We start from the raw sequence: 22,385 nt of genomic DNA on the forward strand, positions 1-22,385 counted from the left end.
CGACATACGGCTCCAGCAGAGGGGCTGATGAACTATCCAGGTGACCAGTCTGCACTAAAAGCAGAGTTATCTGAGGTTTACATGTTTTTTTTGTTTTGTTTTGTTTTTTTTTATTCTGTCCTGTTCTATCAGGAGGATGTACTCTGGTAGAAACAACCCTTAACCTCAATAATGGACCATGTAGCCTAATCTTTTCCCCTGTCAGTAGGAACTATTTCCAGCTCAGCAAGTGGCACCATTTGGCTTTTTGTTTAGTTGAGGGAACCACACAAACACACACACACACACACACACACACACTGACGGAGCACCCATTTTTTTTTTTTTTTTTGCCGTGGCAGATGTGGCCATTGGCTGTGATGGTTAATCCAGAATGCTGGGTTTGATACAAGCAGGATTTAGCCATAACCATGATGCTAACATCTGTCGAGATCCGAGCCGCTCCGAGCTCCCAAACCCAGACAGAACAAAAAAAGCGGAGTATTTCTGCCGTCCTGGCGCAGAGAAGGGAGAGGCGGTGAACAGGTAAAGACACTGAGGTAAGTGTGCGAGGAATTGATCAATGTAGAGCGATTCGTGGCCTAGAAACAGAGGCACTTGATGCATTGCAGGCTTATGTAACATGTTGTTTTTTCCCACAGCTTTGATTCCAGACACTCACACATGCATGTGTGACGCATCACCTCGCTCGCAGACAGGAGATCTGTTTGCCTCTGTAAAAGGTGAATCAGTTGCAAAATCTAATTGATTATGACTGCTGTTTGTTGTACTGGCATGAATTCATCAAACTAGAGTAACAATTGGAAGAAATTACAGTGATTGGTGTTTAAATTTCGTACTGAAATGATAATAAACACTTTTTTTCTCATGTTAATCAGAGAACCACACGTTTAATGCTAACAAGGCTTATCTTAAAGATGACATTACTTTTAATTTGGATTTTTTTTTTCGACTGACTGGAAGTTATTCGGGGTGACAGCCCTAATTAGATCACCTCTTATCGTTTGACTCACGCTCTATTACAGTCTCATTATGTCGACATGTGATTACACGATAACAAACTGTACTGATTCATGATTAGCAGCGCCGAGGCTAATGAGCGCGCAGCGTCAGCTGGGATTTCTAACTGCGTAAACCGAGTGAATGATACGATGCCCAATGTTCTGCAGACTCTCTGAACATCCAGACGAGAACTTTCTACTGTATGTGACGCTGATCGAGGTGGTTTCAAATCACACAAGAGGTTCTCTCGGGAAACAACATCAGCAGTTTACTTTTGAGTGTATAAAAGTGAGAAAGCAGTTGCACGTTAGTGGCTTTAGATCGATTGATGTGATGAAACTGTTGTAATCTTTGGCAGAATTTGGGTCACTGCAGCAGACGACACAGAGAGAACAGAGCAAAGCAAATATCGACTTCCATTATTGCAACATTAAGCCGACAAAGTCAAAAACCCCATTAAAACTCCAGGAACCATTGAGGTCGCCCTCATTTACAGTGATACACAAACAAGCTGAAAACAGTCTTGAGGCTGGCAGACGATTTATTTTCAGCGTGTGTTGATCATTTCAAGAGTTTGGGCCACTAAACCAAAGGCGGATACTGTGGTAGCTTTCCAATAAGGGTCTTACAAATACATAATTACCAATAGTGTGCAGCTAATATTTAAACAGAGAACCAAATTCACAGTTTGTGAATCTTCCAGTTTGCCTCATGGGACCTTATTTCAGAAAAGCTTTGAATGGTGGTGAACGGAGAGACAAATCATTTTTTGATCGGCTCTGAATTATGCCATGAGCGACACATACATTGTTTGTCAATTAAAAAAAAATCATTTTTCAAATCAAGAAAGTCAAAAGAAAGTAAAATGTCATCTGGTTTTGTGAGGTCTCATGGGGGAAAGCGGAAGGGGCGTGACACCTGCTCTCTATTTGAAGAGGCAAGTCAAAGTCCAGTTTTTTGGAATTGTCTTTTTTTTCAGTTTTTATCTATTTTATTTCATTTTCTTCGTTGCTGTATGGGTGCCCTACTCCTGCACTGTGTTATTTCATCTATATGAGGCGAGAGGACTAACGTCATGGTGTTTCTCTTTTATGAAGACAGTTGTCTAAAAAAAAAAAAAAAAAAAACGGAATAAACAATAGATTAAACTGTAGTTTAGTTAGCATGGATTTACAGTTTCACATAAAAAACTTCACATTCTTAACACATTCTTAAGTTAATTTTTATATTTAATGTTGTAACAATGCCGTGCTTATGATCTGGTTAGGGTTGAGGCACACAAACCACTTGTGTGGATGTCAGGAAAACATCAGGTTTTTGGCTTTAAATACCTGTTTTTGTTGCCTAAAAAAACAACAAAAAAAACTATCCTGGTTAACTGGACTTTTTCCACAAGGCAGTGAAAACAAATCGTTTGTATGATTTATAACCTGCCGTAGTCCTCGGACATTACAGTGTTAAATGTCCCACAACCATCTTCTCGACTGTATAGCTGATGTATAACAGACTTGGGTATAGCATAATAATGCGTATCTGGAAAAAAAAAAGCATTTTCAGCTGCAGGATCATCAGCAAGTTCATGTCAGTGCTGGAATGATGCAGCCTGGTCAGCACTTGTGAAGCTGCTCCGTAAGCAGCAGCTAATTTTGGCTCATTAGCTCCGACACAATGAATAAATTGCGAAACGCCAGGTCAGATTTTAGCTCGTTGCTGTATATTTGACAGATTTTTAATTGGTTTTGGAGGCCCAGAAAATGTCAGCCAGCACAAAGACTCTTTTTTTTTTTTTTTTTTAATTTTCGCAGTAGGATTAAAGGTAAACATGCGTAATCCGCTGTGCCGCTCACAAGGTTGACGAGCTGACCCTGAAGTCACATTGGAAACATGAATAGCATGAAAACCAAATACAGAAATCGCTTTGTGAGGAAAACATCGTTCATTGTGCGACTGTTTTTTACAATGGCTCATTCATCAAGAATGTCCTCGTCACGGAAGTGAAGTCGCCACGAAAAAAAGAAATAATCACATTATTTCGTTTCTCATTTCTTATTCTTTTCGTTTGTGTTTTTATAAACACCCATATGTGACGACTCTTCGGCTTTCTGCGCTTTTGAACAAAGGCAGAGAAATCCTTGACTGTCAGTCGGAGGAAATTGAATGGCAGAAAATTAATTCAAATTAATTTTAAGTGAATGAATGTCCAGCTGAGCAGTCAACAAACCCGTCAAAAGAAACACAGTTTGCATATTAGCGTGCTTCTCCGTCTTCAAGTTCAGTTCCTCTACACACTTCCAGTTAATAAAAGGCAGCAGGAGCAGCTTCTGGTGAACTCTGATGGTGTATCTCTGATAAAAATGAATAAATAAATAAATAAATAAATAAAAATGGCTCCAGAGAGAGAGCTACAACAGTCACGAGGCATATACGACCTTAGACTTTAGACTTTCTATTCATCCCACTTGTCACAGTAGCAGATAGACAGACATACAGACAAAATACTAAAACAAGATTTAGATAAGAGAGAAAAAAAAACAAACAAAAACAAAACAAAAAAAACCCCATAAAAATAAAATAGCATTATTGCGCAGGATAACTGCACATTGACCTTGACTCTGTAGCAAACAAAGCATGCAGTTTGCTCTTAAAAGATGGTCACTGAACCTGATGTCTCAGATTCAGTGACCATAACCCAACATGGTTTGGATTGCAACCGCCTGAACACGCTGTCCAAGCAAACCAGTTCAGTGTGCTGACATTTCCGAGGCAGCAGGGGAACTTTTTTTTAGGCTACTTTTCTGAAAATAGCCGGATGTTTTAAAGCGACTGTGACTCTGCGGTCTTTTGTTTGGAGGCACTTCGACTTGTCTGTGCCAGACGAGACGCAGTGTGAACGGAGGCAGATAGAAACACATTGAGTGATGAATCATCGCAGGCGGAGGAACGCAATAATCTTGTCACCTCCTATGCCCCGCTTTATACATTATAAACTAAACAGACTTGAAGCTAGTTTGTCTACCCAGTACTTGTGTGTATCTGGTTCTGTTATCTCCATCGTCAGAGTAATGTCGCCGCGTACATTTCAGCAATCCGTGGATAAATGCTGAATATTGTTACATTTCTTTATGTTGCAACTTTATGTTTCTTTAGCTTCGGTTTCTATTTCATGCTGTGACAACGCTGTGCTTATGATCCGTTCAGGTTTAGGCACAAAAAACACTTCACTGTTCAACTTTCCCACAAGATACCAGATGAAATATACCTTCACTAATTACTGTTGACACAACAACACTGGTGCTACTGTAGCTGCAGAGACAGTGAAGGAAATATGTCACTAAGATGTTTAATCTGCTCACAGATCATCACTTTTAAAGTTAGTCTGGTTGGACATATTGTCCAGCAGTGTAAATGACAGATACAGTAGAGGAAAATCTTTGTTTTCATTGTATTAAAATTACCATCATCATCATAAAACTAAGCTGCAGTAATTTTATACTGTGTGGAAAAGTTACAGTCAGTGAATTATAGTGTAAAATGAAACTGTGGCGAGGGCATCACACTGTAAAACACATTACAGTAACGCACAAAACCCACAAAAATACAATAAACAGTCTGTCAGTGTTGGGAAGGATTAGGAAAATCATGTTTTGATTATAGAAAAAAACTGTTTTGGTCACCAAAATCATGGTTCAATGTGACTTTCCATCAAAAAAATCCTATTTTTGTTCGTCCTGAGGTCTCCTTAAATATATCCAGCGCTGTCAGACACATATTGTAAAAACGTCAATATGGTACGTCACCCACAGATGCAAAACTGTCTGTGGTAGATTAGAGAGTCACACTTTTTTTTTTATTTATGGCTGTAAATTGCAGACACATGGTTGAATCAGGCATCTTTCTCCACCACATCTGAACCTTTTCGTACCCTCAGGTGCGAATAAACTGCAGTATCGTCCATGAGAAGCTGGAATTTATCAGAGAAAAATGAATTTATTGAGAAAAATTCAAATCGTGCAACCCTGATAATAAGTTCAGTACTTTTATTTTACAATGTTTTGTTGGCACGTTATGTCCCCTTGTTATGTATCACAGCAGTCCGAGCTGCTCTAGCAACAAGAAAACGTCTCAGAAAAAATGATTTACTCTATAATATCTGTGAATGTTCTGTTCAGGCAGCAGTAAAAGTCAACATTTTTATTATACAAACCTTCCGTCTCACAGAAATGAAATAAAAGAGTCATTTGTGCTTGAACGGTAACATCTTGGTTTTGTTTTTCATGCGCAGACTAACCATGGGCAAGGCCGGGAGCAAAGTCCTCAGAACGGCCTCGGTGGACGGGGTGCAGGCGCAGGTAAAGGCGGCCACCTCACCTCACACACACACATAAAGACGTGAAACACTCAGACACTCAAACACAGGCAGGAATCAAATCACACAAAACACTGAGCTGGTGTAATGGTTGATGCTCTGGTGATTACAGGAGTGTGTGTGTGTGTGTGTGTGTGTGTGTGTGTGTGTGTCTCTGGTGAAATGGCCCAGCTGTTGTGCTCTCCAGCTCTCGGTCCCTGTTACGCAACCAGGATCAGCAGCAGCTTTCACACTTCATTTTCCCACGTCGCATCATCATACCTATAATCATCCAAATACATTACTGAGCTCCGGAGAGAAACCATTAATATCTTGTGATTAAGCGAGAAGCAACAGTCACTGGATGTTCCCTGACGATGGATAGAAAAATTCTATTAATTGCCAGGACTTTCACGGCATGTTTTATTTATACGAGCTGCGCTATAAATACATACTGTACATCAGCCAGTGACGCGGCTTGATTTGAAGTCAGACAATCATCTGCAGGCCACAAAGAATTTTAATCACAGCTCTGATCAACACACATGAGTAAGATGAGGCATCTCCCTACTTTTTGTTTTAATTTCACATGCAGAACAATCTCATACTGTAAACGTGGGCCTGTGTCAATGCAGGGAAGATAACTAATCCATCCAAATACACTTCACAGTCTGCAGACTTGCATGTCAACGACAGCTGGTATGATCTCCGTGTAATATTTGAGGAGTTTAACTGAAATGCATAACATGTCCACGATAATCCGTCCGCACACGTGTAACAATTTGTCGAGTGGCAAATGTGTTTTCACTGATTTGTTTTCAGATGATTTGTTTGTTGCGGTTGATTCCTCATTAATGACTTCTCCGTTTGTCTTTCCCCACTAATGATGACATTCTCCAGTCAATTTCCCGTCATTGGCGCCAAAATCAGATCCGTTTTGATGTTGTCCCGAAGTCAAAATAATGCTGCCCTGCTTTTAGAGTAGACCTTTTTCCACCGCAATCTTAATTAGTATCACTGGTAACGCCTGTGTTTAACCTACTGTTTGTTGTCAAAATGGCTGCTGTGTATGAGGTCTATTGTGTTTCCTACGGTGCCACCTCCCACCTTAACCTGCACTGATAAAATGTGGAAAAACACAGGACATGTGGTCCTGGGTGGAGACCCGGGTGGGGCTGGGCCTTTCTGTGCAGAGACTCCATGTTCGCGCTTCGTGATTGCGTGCAAAGACATGAATGTGAGGTTGATTGGTCGCTCTAAATCGCCCGGTGTGAATGTGATTGTGAATTGTTGTGTGTCTCTATATGTCAGCCCTCTGATGAACTGCCGAAATGCCCGGGGGGGGGGTTATGTACCGCCTCGCTTGCCCACTGTCAGCTGGGATCAGCTCCACAGCGCCTGCAGCCCTGCAAAGGATAAGCGGTTACAGATAATGGAAATTGCAAATAACATCTCCTGGCCCGCCTGCAGCACCCTCACGGCACACACTTTGAGAGTCACTGATGTATATTCATGTCTTAATATACACAAGGTACAGAAGGTGTTTTGCCACATCTGATGTGAGTCACACTGATTATCTCGTTACAACGCAAGGTTTTGCCGTGAAACGCTGGGTCCTTACACTCATGTGGACACCACTTGATGCACACAACCCATCCAAACTCCACAGTGGATGAACTACACCCTCATGGCAACAGCACTCTCAAATGGCATTAAACCCCCCACCAACCCCCTGCACCAAGCAGGACAATGTGCCCTGACACACCACAAAAACTGCTCAGGAACGGCTTGAGGAACACAATAAAGAGCCCAAGGCGTCTTCCCAGATCCGAATCCAACTGGGACCCGAGGGATCAGGCAGCTGGCACCACAGGAGACCCCCTGAGGTCTTACTGTATGAGCACGCTTTGACAGGTCAGCTGTTTTGGCTGCACGAGGGGATCCTGCTCAGTACCGAGCAGGTGGTTTTAATGCTGTGGCTGACCGGTGTGTGTGTGTGTGTGTGTGTGTGTGTACGTACAGTACAGAGTGTGCTCGGATTTACAGTATATGGTGATGATAACATGTGCAAGCGTTCATCAGAGTGATTGACCCGACGCTGCAGATGGTTGACACGGGGGGATTCTTCTTGCATGATGTCACGACCTCATACGATCTCGTGAATCCAAGTTGCCTCTCAAGGTGTCCGAGCGACGACCTGCGGAAACATTTGTCTGGTTGTTTTGCTCCGTGAGTTCCAACTCGCGAGGGAAATAACACTCAAAGCAGACTTTTTATATATATCTCACACATGTTTTATGAAAGTAGTGCTCTGAAAGGGGATAAATTCTTGGTATTAACAGTAACAGCAAATCTCTCTCATCCGTGTCGGTATGTCATCATATCACAGAACCTCACCGTTTGCTATTAGAGGAGGATAAGCAAGCAGGCTTAGAAACTGTTGGCATTAGCCAGAAGAGCTGAAACTTTTTAGTGCTGATGCCGTTTATATCTTAAATGTTGACAGCTGGTTTTTCTGACTGTCACCATGTGTATCGGTTCACGTATTTTATTTCAATCGAAGGATATTTTTGGCTGACTCGCAGTAAAAGCTCCAGAGACGGCGCGCACGTCGACAAGAGTTACGTACCATCGACTCTGGTCATTCTCTTTATTCTGGGTGAACAAACAAGTCGTCTGTAAAGTCTTTCGGGGAGACGAATAACTGTTATTGTGGTGATTGTGTTTCTAAATTTCTGAACTCTAACAAAGCTGTCAGTGGTTAGAGCGAGAACGCCGCTGTCGTACATCTTAGCCCCGGTCGTTATCTCAATTCGGCTCAACGTCCCAAATCATCTGTCCCTCACCCGCTTGATCCAAATTCGCTGCGCCCAAAGTGATTGTACTTTTCAGCTCACGCTCTGGCTAAAAGGCGCAACCCTATCGCCCCGGCTCATCTTGTGTTGGTGCCATCTTTGTCAGCTCGAGCGGCTCGGCGGTGGGCTCCGCGAGGCGAGGCTGGACTGAAGTGAATTGATTCGTGGGGATTAGGGATTAAGACTTCCCCGGCTGCTTCGGTGGAGTAAATCTGGGGATTATGATGTCAACAGCCTGTGGCTGCAGGAGAGGAAATTGAATTGTGAGGGACGGGAGTGCCGATGGGCCGGGATTACAGCACAGTCAGTGAGAAATCAGAGATGGGCGTCCATGTCTGTGCCTTTCTCCTGCTCAGGAAACCCTCCATGGAGCACCATTTACTGCCTTTGAGGAACAAAGGAGTCACTCACATAGGAGAAGCAACTCTGAGTAAATGTTTAGGATGTTGATTGAGTGAGAAGACGATTTCTGTGTCCCTGGTAATCCGGTCCATCCTGCTTGGGCCCTGTGAAGCATCAGGTGGTGAGTACTGTTAAGTGTAGCAAGGGTCATTTGTCTTAGACCAAGCTGAGAGGGATTTCTGCTTCTTTGCATCAACACAGATGGCACGGAGGAGAATATCTGGCCAGACCCTGTAAAAATGAGAAACTTTTTCTAAGTGTGTGTGTACAACAATTCTGCACACTTCCTCTGCTGACCTGCTGTGTGTTGTTGTGTGTTTGTATTCAAGCCATCTCCCGCTGCGGCTGCTCCCGCTCCCGCTGCGACCGTTAAATTCGAAGGACTCACAAAAACCAGCAGGATGAAGGTGAAATGGACCCAGCTGGGTTTGGTGTTCTTCCTCGTTTTATCTCTGGTGATGACAGGATGCTTCTTCTGGCAATATCAGCTGCCAAAACTTCTGCCAGGTGAGACTGCAGACACCACTGATAACATGAGATGCTTTCAAAAATGTTTTTTTTTTTTTTTTGAACTGCTGATGCTGCTGCTGGTGGGTGAAAAATGTCTTGAAGCTGAGCAGCCTTCATGTCAGCCAGTCATGCTGAGTTTATACAACGAGCCTCTCAGGTTCTATGTTATCAATCAATCAAAGTTTAAGGTTCATTTTTTTATCATCTCACAACATCAGGGTTAAGAAAAATCCAAAACAAAACAAACTTTTTACAGAGTCGAGTGTGGACGATGAACTGAGGAGTCTCACAATCAATCAGTCAATCAATCAATCAGTCAATCAGTCAATCAGTCAGAGGTTTACAATGACATCCACTCGGAACAAAACAAAGAAAAAGTGTAGAAGCGATTAAAATGAGAAAAGAAAACTGGCAAAGTTCCTCAATTTGCAAGTAAACAAACATTAAAAACAGCTTCTATAACGGATAATCTGATGAAAAGTGTATAATTAAAATGTCAAAATAATGTTTAATTATGCACAAGCTGTAAAACATTGTGATTATGGCAGACATCTGAATAGTTAAATGATTATTTTTGTGCTCAGTGCTGCAGCATTTGACAGTTTTCAGACCACAGCTGATGGTGTTAACACGCACGCGCCAGTAGAAAGACGAAAACAAACACACAAGCTAAAAACAAAAAGACTGAACAACACCGACACACTGCCTCTCTCGCTGCCACAAGACTTTAAAAAAGAATTAAAATTTGAATTGCAAGACGACGGCGGTGAAATATTTCATGTGCACTTTGTTTGTTTGTTTGTTTGCTTTTTTTCTCACTTAGCTGGCAGCCTGCCCTGGAAGACATGTGATTAAACTGCTGCTGGCTTACTTGAGACTTAATTAAGGACCGTCTGTGATAGGCTTAAATATAACTCTACCACAGCACAACTCAATGAGTGACATCGAGTACGGTGACACAGTTTATCACAGTTTCGCATTTTTTTGTTATTATCTGTGAGGCTGTGACGTCCAGCCACTGCAGACTCTTCCTTGTTTATTGCATTTAGCTTTTAGCTCGCAGCCGTGCTCCTTATCCGCGTCCCCACAGCCTCACTGTCCTGCTGGAATTTGATAATCAACAGATTATGTCGTCATAATTAAGAGATACTAATCTGGTAATTAAGAGATTAAATGATTACTTAATTATTTGATCTTTATCTTGTGATTATGAGCTAAAATGCTGGCCCACAGTAGCCGCTGGTGTGCTTGCTGGGACTGTGTATAAATGGCGGCATCATAACGAGTGTATGATCGCAGACGGCAGCGTCGATTATAAACAAGTGCAACTTGACGGAGAATAAAGGGAAAATTCAAGATTGACACGTTGGAGAGAAGAAGAGACAGAAATGTTTTTCTAACTGTTGTCACTTCAGTCTGGTGGAATCAGACACAGCGCTGGAATGTGTCGTCCCTCCAGCTGTACGAGCCCTCCCCAAACTTAAAAATGACTCCAAATCAAACTTTTAGTCATAACTCTGATCAACACATGACACCCACCGGCCAGTGTCGGTGCCAGTGTCCAGTCTGGACCGGACGGTCTTTTTTCAGTGGCTTTTTGGCTGATTGAGCGTGCAGAATCGCTCTGATTGGCTCTTCAGGTGAGCGAACCAGTGCACAAAAAGAGAAACAAACAAAGGAAGGAAACGCCCCTCGAGGCTGTCGCTGTAGTATCCATGATTTCACCTGTGAAATGTGCAGTTTCTCTTCATTTCTCTCCTCAGACTTCTTGCAAGCGCCGCATGAAACTTTTTATCAGACATATTTCTGATTAAAAGTGATTATATTGCGATGAGTGGTGACAAAAAAATCCTGCTCAATCATACTGATTTTTTCATTATCGTCTAAGGCAAATTAATAATCCGCCCACATACACCTAGCTATTTTAAACTTGACAACTCCCATGTAAGATCTGATCTGAGATTGCCAGAATAAATGCTGGCTCAGTAAATTCCTGCAAAACGAAAAAGTTTCTTTTTGTTGCAACTTGACGTTTGTTTAGGTCTTATTTTGTATTTTTCTCTTCTGCTTCTTACACACAAAAAACACTTGGTTAGGGTTTAGAAAAACAACATGGTTTGGCTTAAAATACCTCTTTTGGTAGTCATGATTAGGGAAGGAATTGAGCCGACTTCCCGTTAATAAATAGTTGTTTTTTGTCATTACAAAACCAGCTGGAAACGTCTGCAGGTGTCTTTAAAGAACAACCAGTTTTGACGGCACAAAGCTCCACCTCCTGACGCAGAAGTGACGCAACATCAGTCGTGGCTTCAGGGCTGAATTAAAGCCTCTTGTTTTGTCAGTTTTAATTACTTTTTAAATGCGAATATGTATTCATAAACATGTTGCGGTAATTTCTAACTTAATCACAAAATTGAAAATGAATTGTCACCTCTGACTGCCCACAGGCAGTACCCAGATCATTAAGTCTGCTTTAAATGTGTTGACACTTAATTATAGCAGCTCATCAGGCACCTTGGCGTGAAATGAACACACAGCCAAGACGCTTTATTCTCCACAACACACTCTGGGTTTGTGTTCCCTCCACGGTTCTATACGAATAAAGAAACGACAGGTGACGTTATTAATGGAAAAAGCTCGGCTCCGCGGGCTCTGATTCATATATTCCAATGTGCGCTGATGTGTCTTTTTATATTCCAAAAATCTAATTTTTCATGTATAGCAGCCGTTTGGAATGAAAAAGGCAAATGGAGGCCTGAAGCTACACAATAAAGCACACTGTAATATCCTTGTTCATGCAGAGTTCACAGCGGGACCAGGCTACGTCTCGTTTCATCAGCGACTTATATATCACACATCCTGCCGAACTGTATAGAATAAGATCAATGGGGTTCATCAAAATGCAGAGGGGACTAATGAATCCTCGAGCCAGCCAATTACACCACATTATGTGGACTTTTGTGCAACGGGTACATTATTCAGTCAAATACCAAGTAGGCATTACAATAGCGTGTCCCTCTGTGCTTCCTCTGCTCTTTCTCTCCTTCTCCTCTCTCATTTCCCGTCCTGCTCCCAGATGAAGCGATGGGTCGCAACGCCAAATTGGAGATGATGTGTCCCCGTTTCCCCGAGCCTCTGCCCCTGGAGCACCCCATCCCCAGTCTGAAAGAGGCCCTGGAGAAGGTGAGCGGAGTCGCTCGTCGTGCTCGGATTGCAATCTGAGGTTGCGTCTCCATCGTGCCCGCTCACGTCCGAGTAAATTTACAAGCTGTCCAGGGTAATCCTTCACACCAAATGCCGTTGCGGTCGACAGAAGGAGATTAAAGATGCTGTAGATGAAAAACTGAGTGTCTGTCCGAGCAAAAAAAAGCTGTGGCTCCGTACGCGAGGAGCAAGCAAAGGGCATTGATTTCTACTGATGTCATATGATTTGTTCGACTGTCCTCATTTCATTGGAGTGTTTGAACATCAGAGTGAAAGCTCCATGGTTTCATACGGCAGTTAATAAGGGACCTTTGCCAAAGCAAAAGCTACGTTTGAGCCATCAAACAGCGTCAGTGACTGTTGCCACTGCATACATGCTGTTATCAACCACCAGCACATTTAAAAGATGTCTTTCATACCTGTAAGTTCACCTTATCTGTCCTGCAGTGGGGGGGGAGTATTTAGATCAAGTTACAAGTAAAAGCTCTGTACTTGAGTTTAAGTTCACCCAAAAATCATGATTCAGTCACTCTCCCCTCACGACCGTGTGGACAGAAAGTCTGATGAACTTTTGCAATCCACATAACATTTAACATGGAGCTTTATAATAATAATAATGAATAAATAAATGCCGTATTTTTGGATCGGGACAGTACCTATTAATAAACATCGAAAACTTCTCTGTGAACATGCTGGATTATAGCAAAGCTACTAATTTGCATCTTTTTTGCTTCACAGCAAAATGGTGTTGCAGCTTCCTCCTCAACATCTGAAATACCTGTGGAAAAAAAAAAATCACAAAATGGCTCCACATTGCCTGATTTAAACCCAAATGTTCACTGCAAGGCTCAAAGCGTGAGCACGCTCCTCGTTTGAGCGATCAAACGAAAACCAGAGGGAGCTCACAAAATCAAAATGGGAGAACAACAGAGGCAGTCAGAAGTCTGGCAAAAAAACAGAAATCCACAAGTGTAAAAATAAATAGAAGCCAGTGGGACACAAGGAGACATGCAGGAAACACAGGAGTAAGACCGACGAACCAACAGAGAATGAGGGCAAACACTGATTTATAAACACGGGTGGTGATTAACTAATGAGACGCAGGTGTTCACAGAAGACTGGCGGGGGGAAACAGACAAAGGGAGGAAGTGAAAAACACAGCTCTGGAAAATGACTTTAACATTTACACTTCAGTTCCGATAACCAGATATAAACTCCTCATCCTCACATCCGGCTCTGTTTCTTCCAGGTGGACGTTTTGCTTCGGCAGTACATCAACCCCATCAGCCTTCCCTCTCTGTCAGCCATCGTCATCTTAAACGACACCGTTCTGTGGACCGGCAACTTCGGAAAAAGGAACAGCAGCGACCCGAACTCAGGAGCCCCCAACGAGTACACGATATACAGGTGAGCGATATACTGTTTGTTCCTTTTACATATACTGAGGTTGTGAGTCAAAGTCCTCCTAACTTACAAGATTACCCACATTAGTAGTAAATAACTTGTTACATTTACAGCATCACCTACTAAGAAAAGTAACTGGGTGGATTTCTTTCACGCTACCAAAACTGAAAAACCCTTCTGTGATGCCTTGAGCATGTTGGTTATATTGTCTATATTGTCGGTTGGTTATATGGCTATACTGTCCAGAAGTTACATAATGTAACAGATTACTAATTTGTAACACACTGGATTACATGAATTGCAAAAAATGAATGCATTATGCTCCTTGTCACAGCAAACAAGTAATCTGAGTACTCTAACACGTTGCTTTGTGAGCTTTTTATAACTTGTTTTGGCTTTTAAAATCACTTCAGCTTGTAGTTATGAAATGATTTAAATGGGAAAATCAAGATAAATAATTCAAGTAGAATATAAGTTTGATAGAATCAGGCCAATAAATGTACAAAAAAAAATCAATCAGAATAAAATACCAAACAAATAACCTCATACAGAAGGAGAAATAAATTTTCTCTCTAGCCGCTATTTTTACTGATTCAGTTGCTGCCGTCTGAAACATTTCAGCCCAGGAGGCGCTTTATTACATCACCCTAATTTAGCGTAATTGGCACATAATCTCTGGCCGTAATATTATTTAACAAGGTACACATCTGTGCAGCAGCTCCCGACTTTGATATTTTAATTGATGCTGCAGCATGATGTCTCTGGATGTCTGATGATTCGGGGAAAGGACAGCTACATAAAAAAAAAAAAAAAACAGTTTTAATTGGCAGTTTAGGTAAGTTTTGATTAAATTAAATAAATTAAATTAAATTAAATTGCAGCGCCTCTGTCGTAAATTAATATCCCGGATCCGCAGCAGCTTGTCAGACGTAATGTACGTGCAAACTACGAACAAAACTCATTACGTCATAACAGTATCATGTGTTTAAAACCTGGATCTTGAAGTAAACGTGCTTAACGCTGTGATCCGACCCTCTCACTGAAGTCACGTAGTGCAGGAACAAGTGATAGAAGTCTTTCATCCTATTGCTAGAGGCTGAACCATCAAAATGATTTTGAAGTTGGAATAAAAAATTTAAAAAACATACGCAATGTTGCGTTTAAAAGCTCCTCCAGAGCCACAGAAGACGCTCTTAACGACACACCATGTACCATCTAGGTTTGTGGGATGCCATTTTCAAGAAGATAGATGCTGTGATCAGTAATTACAGCACTGAGTGCACATAAAGTCAAGCACAAATTATCTAAATGTCCCCATGAAAGCGGCCTATATGTCAGAGGAAAATGCAAAACCATACGTAACGCATGTACACACACGCAATGTTTAATGAACGACCTCAATCAATCTGTACTCAAACAAGACGATTAGTCAGACGAGGGTATTGGGCTTGTTCCGCTCTTTGAAGACGTGGCATTCAAGACCCGCCGGTGTACTAAGATTTATTGAGTTCTTTCACAAGCACACTGAGTGTCTGACTCATTCACTGCTGCTCTTGGCCGGTAAATGCCCCATTCAAGTAATTTCTGCCGCTGTAGCTGGCAATTTTCGCTCCGCAAAGGCCGATGCACTACAGGCTTGTTCGGATTACACAATTCAAAACTACATTGTGTTAACTGCAAAAAGATTTTTGCCTACAAACCTGTTCTTTGAGAGAGTTTTGGCAGGTTTGAATTCCTTTCACAGAGTCATTGCTAAAACTGCCTTTTTTCCGTACTGAATTGGGATTCTTGATTTAGATCGTGGTATTTTGTAGCATAGGAGCAAATTAGGGGCTCAGTGGAGTCAAACGCCACAGACCTCGGTGTACATTTGCATATTTCAAGTTCAAGCAAAGTATTTGTGGTCATTTCATCTTACGTTTTGAAAGATATGGGCCGAATTTTTGTTTAAAACCTTCAAAAAGCGAAGTGACATTATCAAGAGAGTGTGAGGAAAACGGCAGTAATGTCAGGATTGTCTTTGTACTGTGTTGCAGGTCACGCTAGCACGCAAATCTGCTAGTCCTTAGTCCATCCTGTATCCTGATTGGCTGGTTCGGGGTCGTGTGTGTGTGTGTAAGAGAGGAAGTGTGTTGCTGTTGTTGGGAAGCTACATATGGAGGAATATTAATAACACTTAGATCATTGAGATGTCTGTCTCCATCCTGCCGTCTCTCGTCTTAAGGAGTGGTCCAGTCGCCACCAACGAACCGTCACGTGCTGCAAGAAGTGATCGTCTTACAAGCTCTTCTAGGTTTTGGTGTACTAAATGGACAAAATAAACTCAGAAAAATGACAGCAAATCAGAAGACTCCTCTTACCTTCTGCCTGTCAAAAGAGTCAAGCCAGAAGCAAGTCGCTTAAGAGTAAAAGCCGGGCAGAAGGCAAGAGACATGAGTAACTAAAGCTGTGCCGGTGTAAAGACCCTCGTGAATTTATTTCTCTGTTATCTGTCCTCCAGAATCGCCAGCCTATCAAAAATCTTCCCGACGCTGATGCTGTATAAACTGTGGGAGGACGGGAAGATCGGCTCCCTCGACGACCCTCTGGAGAAATATGTGGAGAACTTCACCATCAAGAACCCTCTGGGGAAGACGCGGGACTCGGAGCTGAAATATGTGACAGATGGCCTGATATTTCTGGACAGCGGGGAGGTTCAGATCCGCTCGTCCTCAGTCACCCTGCGCAGGATGGCCAGCCAGCTCTCAGGTACAGAACATCACACGGAGCAATTTAAAGTTTTCACCGAGTTCCCCCGAGCCAACTGCTGCGATATGATGCAGGTGACAGTCTGAGCCTCAGGTCTTCGCTACATCTTATGCAGGAAGTGTCCTGTGAAGATGCATCCTCACTATCAGCTGGAATTTAATAGTGGAGCTGCATCTGAAACACGCTGTTTTGCTTTTTTATAATTCTGGTGCTGCATGCGGACACGTCTCGAGCAGCAGGAGCTGATCTGTTCACTAAAAACACAAAATGGGAAGAAAAAGAAGAGGCTGCTGGTATCTTTGATATGTTGATTCTTCTATTTATGAATTTTAGAGCTAGAACAGCGGGTCTGTTTATTGATGAGTCAATATTCTGAGATATACTTGTATTTTTAAGTGATTTGTGAAACGTGTGGCATCTGATTCAAACACGGCGAGATCTCCGAGAAAAAGCAATTTGTAGATTTTTAGGATTCAGGAAATTGCAATTGATGCAGTGAATCAGTGAATATAGTAAAACCATTACACACTGTAATGGTAGCAGTCTGGACTGGGAGCAGAGAGGGCCAGTTGAGTGTTTTGGCCTTTTTCCACCGGCACTTTTGGCCGCATCGAGTCAAACCGAGCCACGCCAATTTTGCTTTTCCATCACCAGTTTTGTGGAGCTGCCCCCGGGTAGGGCCAAGCTGTGCCGGCTGTGCCTCAAAGCAGGGCTGCGCTGACATCTCACGACTCCCGCCAACCTGCAGCAAGCCCTCATCTCCCTCTCAATCATGTGTCATGCAAATTGATACTCGGCTGGTGCCTGTGCAGGAAAACCTGAGCGAGAGATGTTTCTTAAAGTCAGTGTGTTCAGCTGTCGTTACTTTTGTAGCTTCTCGCTGAATCTCTTCAGCTCCTCTCTCAAACATCTGCTGCGTTTTCCTGTTTTCGTCTTGTTCATTCTCAGCTGTTTCAGAAGACGTTTTTAGTGGCCAGCGCTGGTGAAAAAACGATGTTTCCTGTAGTGCTTCTTCATAATAAAAAGCTTTCAAATCAACATACAATGCAGAGCTTCTACTGTGACAGGAGATGAAATGTGTTTGTTACTGAACCAGCGGAGAAACTTTGTTAGCGGTGATTCTTCAGTAGTGCTGCAGGGATCAGAACAAGTGGGTTCAAGCAGGTGGCCCAGTTGTGGTGGAAACGCGAATCCCTGCCGTGCCGAGTCAAGCGGAGTGGAGCCAGGCTGGCAGATGTAACGGACAGGCGGCATTGGTGTTCACACCGCTGGCACAGGAGCTCTGGCCCGGGACAGGCCACCGCTAGCTTGTTAGCATGCTAACCTCTGCACATATCTCACCTGAAGACTTCAAATAACATCAGAACTGTTGCTATGAACTTAGCAGCTAAAGTCCTGACTCTTGAAACTTTAAATAAAGGCATCATAGAGTATCAAAATCTGCTCCTCATGTTATTACAGTACACTTCGCCCTGTTTGTAGTAATAAGCCTAAATAAAGATGTCAGAATACTGTGAGGACCAAACACAACGGTATCGACTCGCGCAACAGTCTCCTTTTTAGACAAGATAGCAGAAATCGATCCGACCCAGCGGCAGATTGAGTAGCAGCGTGAGTGCGAGGTTGATAGGGAAGCACTCTGTATGGGGATGGTGTTACTGTGCAGTCAGTATTGACTTTAGAATGATAAGTTATAGCAAAAAAAAAAAAATATATTATATCTATTGGCAGCGTAAAGATTGAAATGTCCCGCCGTGGTGTAACTAAACAGCACACTGCAAACTTTCAACAGTTACATCCCGATAGAGACGCGGCAAAAGTTGTTGCGGTTTTCATCAAAGACGCCAACTGATCTGAAGAAGCCTGTCTGTTTCTGACACTTCACTCTGTGTGATGAATTAATATATGACGGCTGAACGCCTGAGGGAAGACCACCTGTCTTGTCGAGTGTCAGGACTGAACATAATAATCAGGTTCAGACGATTTGCCGCGCACCTACAGTATAAAGTGGAAAAGAGAATCTCCGGTACACACAAATACAGCCCATCTGTTATACCTGCTGTTTTTATTTACTTATTCATTTTTTTGTTTGACGCTGTTTCGCTGTTGGCTGATCCAGGTCTACCCAGGAGACTCCGGGCCACAAACCTGCTGTGGAAAGGAAAAACACAATCTGCAATAAATCTGCTACAAGACGACGTCCTTGTCGCAGATCCAGGCACCAAGTGAGTAACGCCGTGCCAGTTTCGCTGTTTCCCATTTTATTGTTCAATCTGTAATAGTAAATTGTAAGAAAGTGCATGTTGGTCTTATTCTGTATTTGCTGTTTACCGGATGAGACAGTTTGAAGGTCTTTGATCAAAAAATTTCATATCTTAGAGTTTCGGGGTTTTTTTTTTATGAACCTGAAGAAAATCAAATCAAATGTCAGGTCTAATTAGCACAAAGCTCACTACATGTATTACACTGATTGGCACTGAGAATATATGACCTTTAAGTAAAGACAAATGTTCAAATTGAATTTCAATAATCTCAGAAGTCAAAGCTCTTTAGTAAAGCTGCAGGGGAGTTGGCTTTTGGAACCACAGCTCTAATGTTTCACATTTAAGCTTTTTGGACCAAGGCAGTGACTCCCTGAACTCTCTCTGTTTACTCATTATATTATGTTGTCTCTTAAGGACCATGCACTATTATTTGATATGTTGTAACAGAGTTAGCTTAAAGCTCTTTTTCATGTTGCACTTAAAATTCGCAGTGAGGTTGCCGGAAAACCTCAGAGTGATGATTCATTGCAAACACTAAAAAAAATCATCAGATAACGTGTTACGTACCTTTACAGGTGCTGTTAGGCAGTTATTACCAATGGATAAAGCCAGCTTGATAGTTCAGCTAGCAGGCTCGTCAGTCTATATTATAAGTTCCTGCCTCGTTCTAGCTTCATATTCAGCATTCAAAGAGCCAAAGGAATGAGTCCTAGAACCGGAACATTACTTAGTAATTTTGCACCTCCGGTTCCCTTGTCTCAGAGTTAATTACTGCTTTGAATGGGCTTTCAACTAGAGTCCTAATTTAAAGTGTGTGGTGAGCACAAGCTTAAAGCTCCTGTTTGTAAGATAAGTTGATTTTAGAGTCTCGTTCCCGGCCCCTCAAATACTGATGCTTACAGTTTCCCCACCTCTTCAAAAACTGGCAGCCGACCCGCCCTTCAGTCCCAAAGCATCTCTATTACTGTCTTAACAAAAAGAGCTTTAAGGTATTTTTATGTTTTATCCTACAATGTGAACTATGTCAGTAAATACCCTGCTAGTACATTTCAAAGCATTTATGTGTCTTTAAATGGGAAGTGCTAACAAGTGGCTAAATTAGCTTATAGGATAACATTCGCGTTTGACTTCTTGCAATGGTATTTCTGCTTCAAACATCATAAAATTGGTGTTGAACTGTCAAGCTTATCTTCCTGAATAAGACTTGTGAGTACCATAAACTTGAGTTTGCCAAAGAGCAAATTATTATTTTCAGCAATAATCTAAAATTCCCCCCAGTAAACTTCCTCACCTTTTTGTTGAGAGAAGGAGGGCGATACTAACTTGCACATTAGCCTACAAAGATACATCATCCCCGTCACTCTCTAAAGGAGATTGTCATCTACTTTCTCATTTAACGCTCAGCGCTAGTGAGCATAGTAATTCTTCAAGATGTGTAATGAGTTTCAACATGGAAAATCAATTTAGTTTTCTAATTTTCTACGTGAACAACCCGACTCTTTGAGACACTCACCATCTCTTTACCTTGCTTCCTTCCAGATGTCACTACAGCAACCTGGCCTTCTCGCTGCTGGCTCATGTGCTGGCCGAGCGAGTGGCCTCCACCGACTACCAGAAGTGGATCACCGACAACATCCTGGACCGGCTCGGGATGGAGGACACGGGCTTCGACATCACTCCGGGGCTCCAGGGCCAGGTGGCTGTGGGAGTGTACTCCAACGGGAAACCGGCCCCGCTCTACGATCTGGGCTGGTACCGGCCTTCTGGTCAGATGTTCTCCACGGCCGCAGACTTGGCCAAGCTCGCCATGGTGCTGCTTGGGGCTTATCACCGCAAGCTGCTGGAGCCGGACTCGTTAAAGATCATGCTGACCCCGCTCTTCAGGTGCGATAAGGACTACTTTGCAAACCGCACCGGGACGCCGTGGGAGGCGAATGAGCAGCTGGGCTACGAGGTGGTGCGCAAAGACGGCGATCTGGACGGATACTCTGCCACCTTCTCCCTGGTTCCTAGACTGAAGCTCGGTCTAGTGGTGCTAATGGCTGGCAGCCGGTCTCAGAACCAGGATGTGGTCACCAAGGCTTACAACTTCATCATCCCAGCCATAGAGAAAGCCTTCAGGGAGGCCAAGAAGATCCTCTTCCCTCCGCCAAACCCGGAGCCTTATGTTGGCTTTTTCACTTACAGCAACATCACCTTCTACGAGATCAAAGTCGGGACGGATGGCGTTCTGATCATGCAACAGTTTGGGCCCCAGATTGAAGAGCTGATCCCAGAGAAGTTCAGGACAATAAAGCTCAACTACCTGGTGGACAGGGTGTTCAGAGTGGTTTTTGAAAAGGAGTACCCTTGTGTTTTACAAGTCGGCTCGGCCTCGGTGTCCCTGGAAGCCCAAGACGGCCAATTATTTAACTTCTACACATTTGACAAGCGCGGTTTGTCCCCTGGTTTTGACGCACCGGGACTGAATACATATAATGTGGTGAGAATAGCCCGCAAGCCATCCTTTTCAAGCTGAACTGCAGCAATGCTGTGTCATACAGACAAATGTGTCCTTGGGATATGTGATGGTAAACAAATAAACGGCCATGTGCTACTGAAAGACTGAATAGAACAGTTGGCGTCATTCCGCAGTCAAAGATTAGGATTATGCTCATGATTTATTGAGTGGGACAGCATTATGTATAAGGTCTTGCACAGAAAATGAATTTCTCTGCTGAATGATGTATATGACAGTCCTCTTCACCACGGTCCTTCATTGTGCCTCCTAACTGAACGCCCACATTATGGTGATATAAGGTGCTTGTCTTTTCTCCTGCTAGCTTTTTAAACCGCTCTCACATTGTCCTCACCTCCTCTGTCCTTGAGTTCACATGAGCGACATACAGCAGAACACCGGCTCACAGCAAAACTCACTGTTGTTGTCATTTACATAAATATTTTCATAGAATAAATTATCTCCATTTCTTGGACCAACGCTGCAGCTGTCGACGACTCATACATATTCATCCCTCCATCGTGAAAGTGGGGGAAAAAATAATCAATTTAATATCCTTCCATGTTACTTGTGGAAGGTAAATGAGGACATGAATATAAACATGAATACACATGACTTATACTTCAACACTGACGTTGCCATAGGTACAGACCTGCTGATTTAATGTTAACAATCAAGAGTGTAAATGTGACCAAGACGCAGAATATTTATGATTAAGAACAGAGAGGCTTTTTGTTGCCTGCTGGAAACTTACAGAGACAAATGTACAAAACTAACCCCCTCGTAAGACGACATTTCACCTTTCATATACGAGATTTCCTCTCTGACGGCCTGATGGAAATGGATTAATATTGGAAGTGTCGCCCACTCTTGAAGCATCTGGTGCAACGAGTGATATCGAGGGGAATGTGAATGTAATGTTGCCTAAAAAAAAAAAATAAATCTATTGTATCCACTTCATGCGGATATGGATGGTTGAAATTGGCATTCGACGATGTAATGCGCTGTTGTCACAGCCTGCAGATTGGATTTCATTCTGATGGATGGTGGAAGGGGGGGTGTTGGGGGGGGAATCATTTGGGTCACGCAGCATTGTAAGCCAAAACTGAACCAACATGCAAATTATACCATGTGTTCAATCTCCGCTATTGTTG

General features: G+C 42.8%; 1 protein-coding gene across 2 annotated transcripts; it reads left to right on the forward strand.

The window, feature by feature from the left end:
* Positions 1-416: 416 nt before the first annotated feature.
* On the forward strand, positions 417-22,127 carry lactbl1b (lactamase, beta-like 1b). Of its 2 annotated transcripts, XM_037101540.1 has the most exons (9): positions 417-539; positions 642-722; positions 5,285-5,351; positions 8,934-9,111; positions 12,191-12,297; positions 13,568-13,725; positions 16,223-16,470; positions 18,590-18,695; positions 20,274-22,127. In XM_037101540.1, exons 3-9 carry the CDS (start codon positions 5,292-5,294, stop codon positions 21,250-21,252), a joined length of 1,836 nt encoding a protein of 611 aa, XP_036957435.1. In that variant the 5' UTR covers positions 417-539; positions 642-722; positions 5,285-5,291; the 3' UTR covers positions 21,253-22,127. The 2 variants fall into 2 exon arrangements, with proteins under 2 accessions (XP_036957435.1, XP_036957436.1); XM_037101541.1 differs by lacking the exons at positions 417-539; positions 642-722; positions 5,285-5,351 and adding an exon at positions 8,207-8,725.
* Positions 22,128-22,385: the final 258 nt, after the last annotated feature.

Source organism: Acanthopagrus latus, chromosome 6 (genome assembly GCF_904848185.1).
Source record: "Acanthopagrus latus isolate v.2019 chromosome 6, fAcaLat1.1, whole genome shotgun sequence".
NCBI lineage: Eukaryota > Metazoa > Chordata > Actinopteri > Spariformes > Sparidae > Acanthopagrus > Acanthopagrus latus.

Excerpts from the sequence above, each read along its gene's own strand:
- lactbl1b (XM_037101540.1), top strand. The coding sequence starts at position 5,292 with ATGGGCAAGGCCGGGAGCAAAGTCCTCAGAACGGCCTCGGTGGACGGG. Across the intron at positions 12,298-13,567 it reads TGAAAGAGGCCCTGGAGAAG|GTGGACGTTTTGCTTCGGCA; the intron begins GTGAGCGGAGTC and ends TGTTTCTTCCAG. Across the intron at positions 18,696-20,273 it reads GTCGCAGATCCAGGCACCAA|ATGTCACTACAGCAACCTGG; the intron begins GTGAGTAACGCC and ends GCTTCCTTCCAG.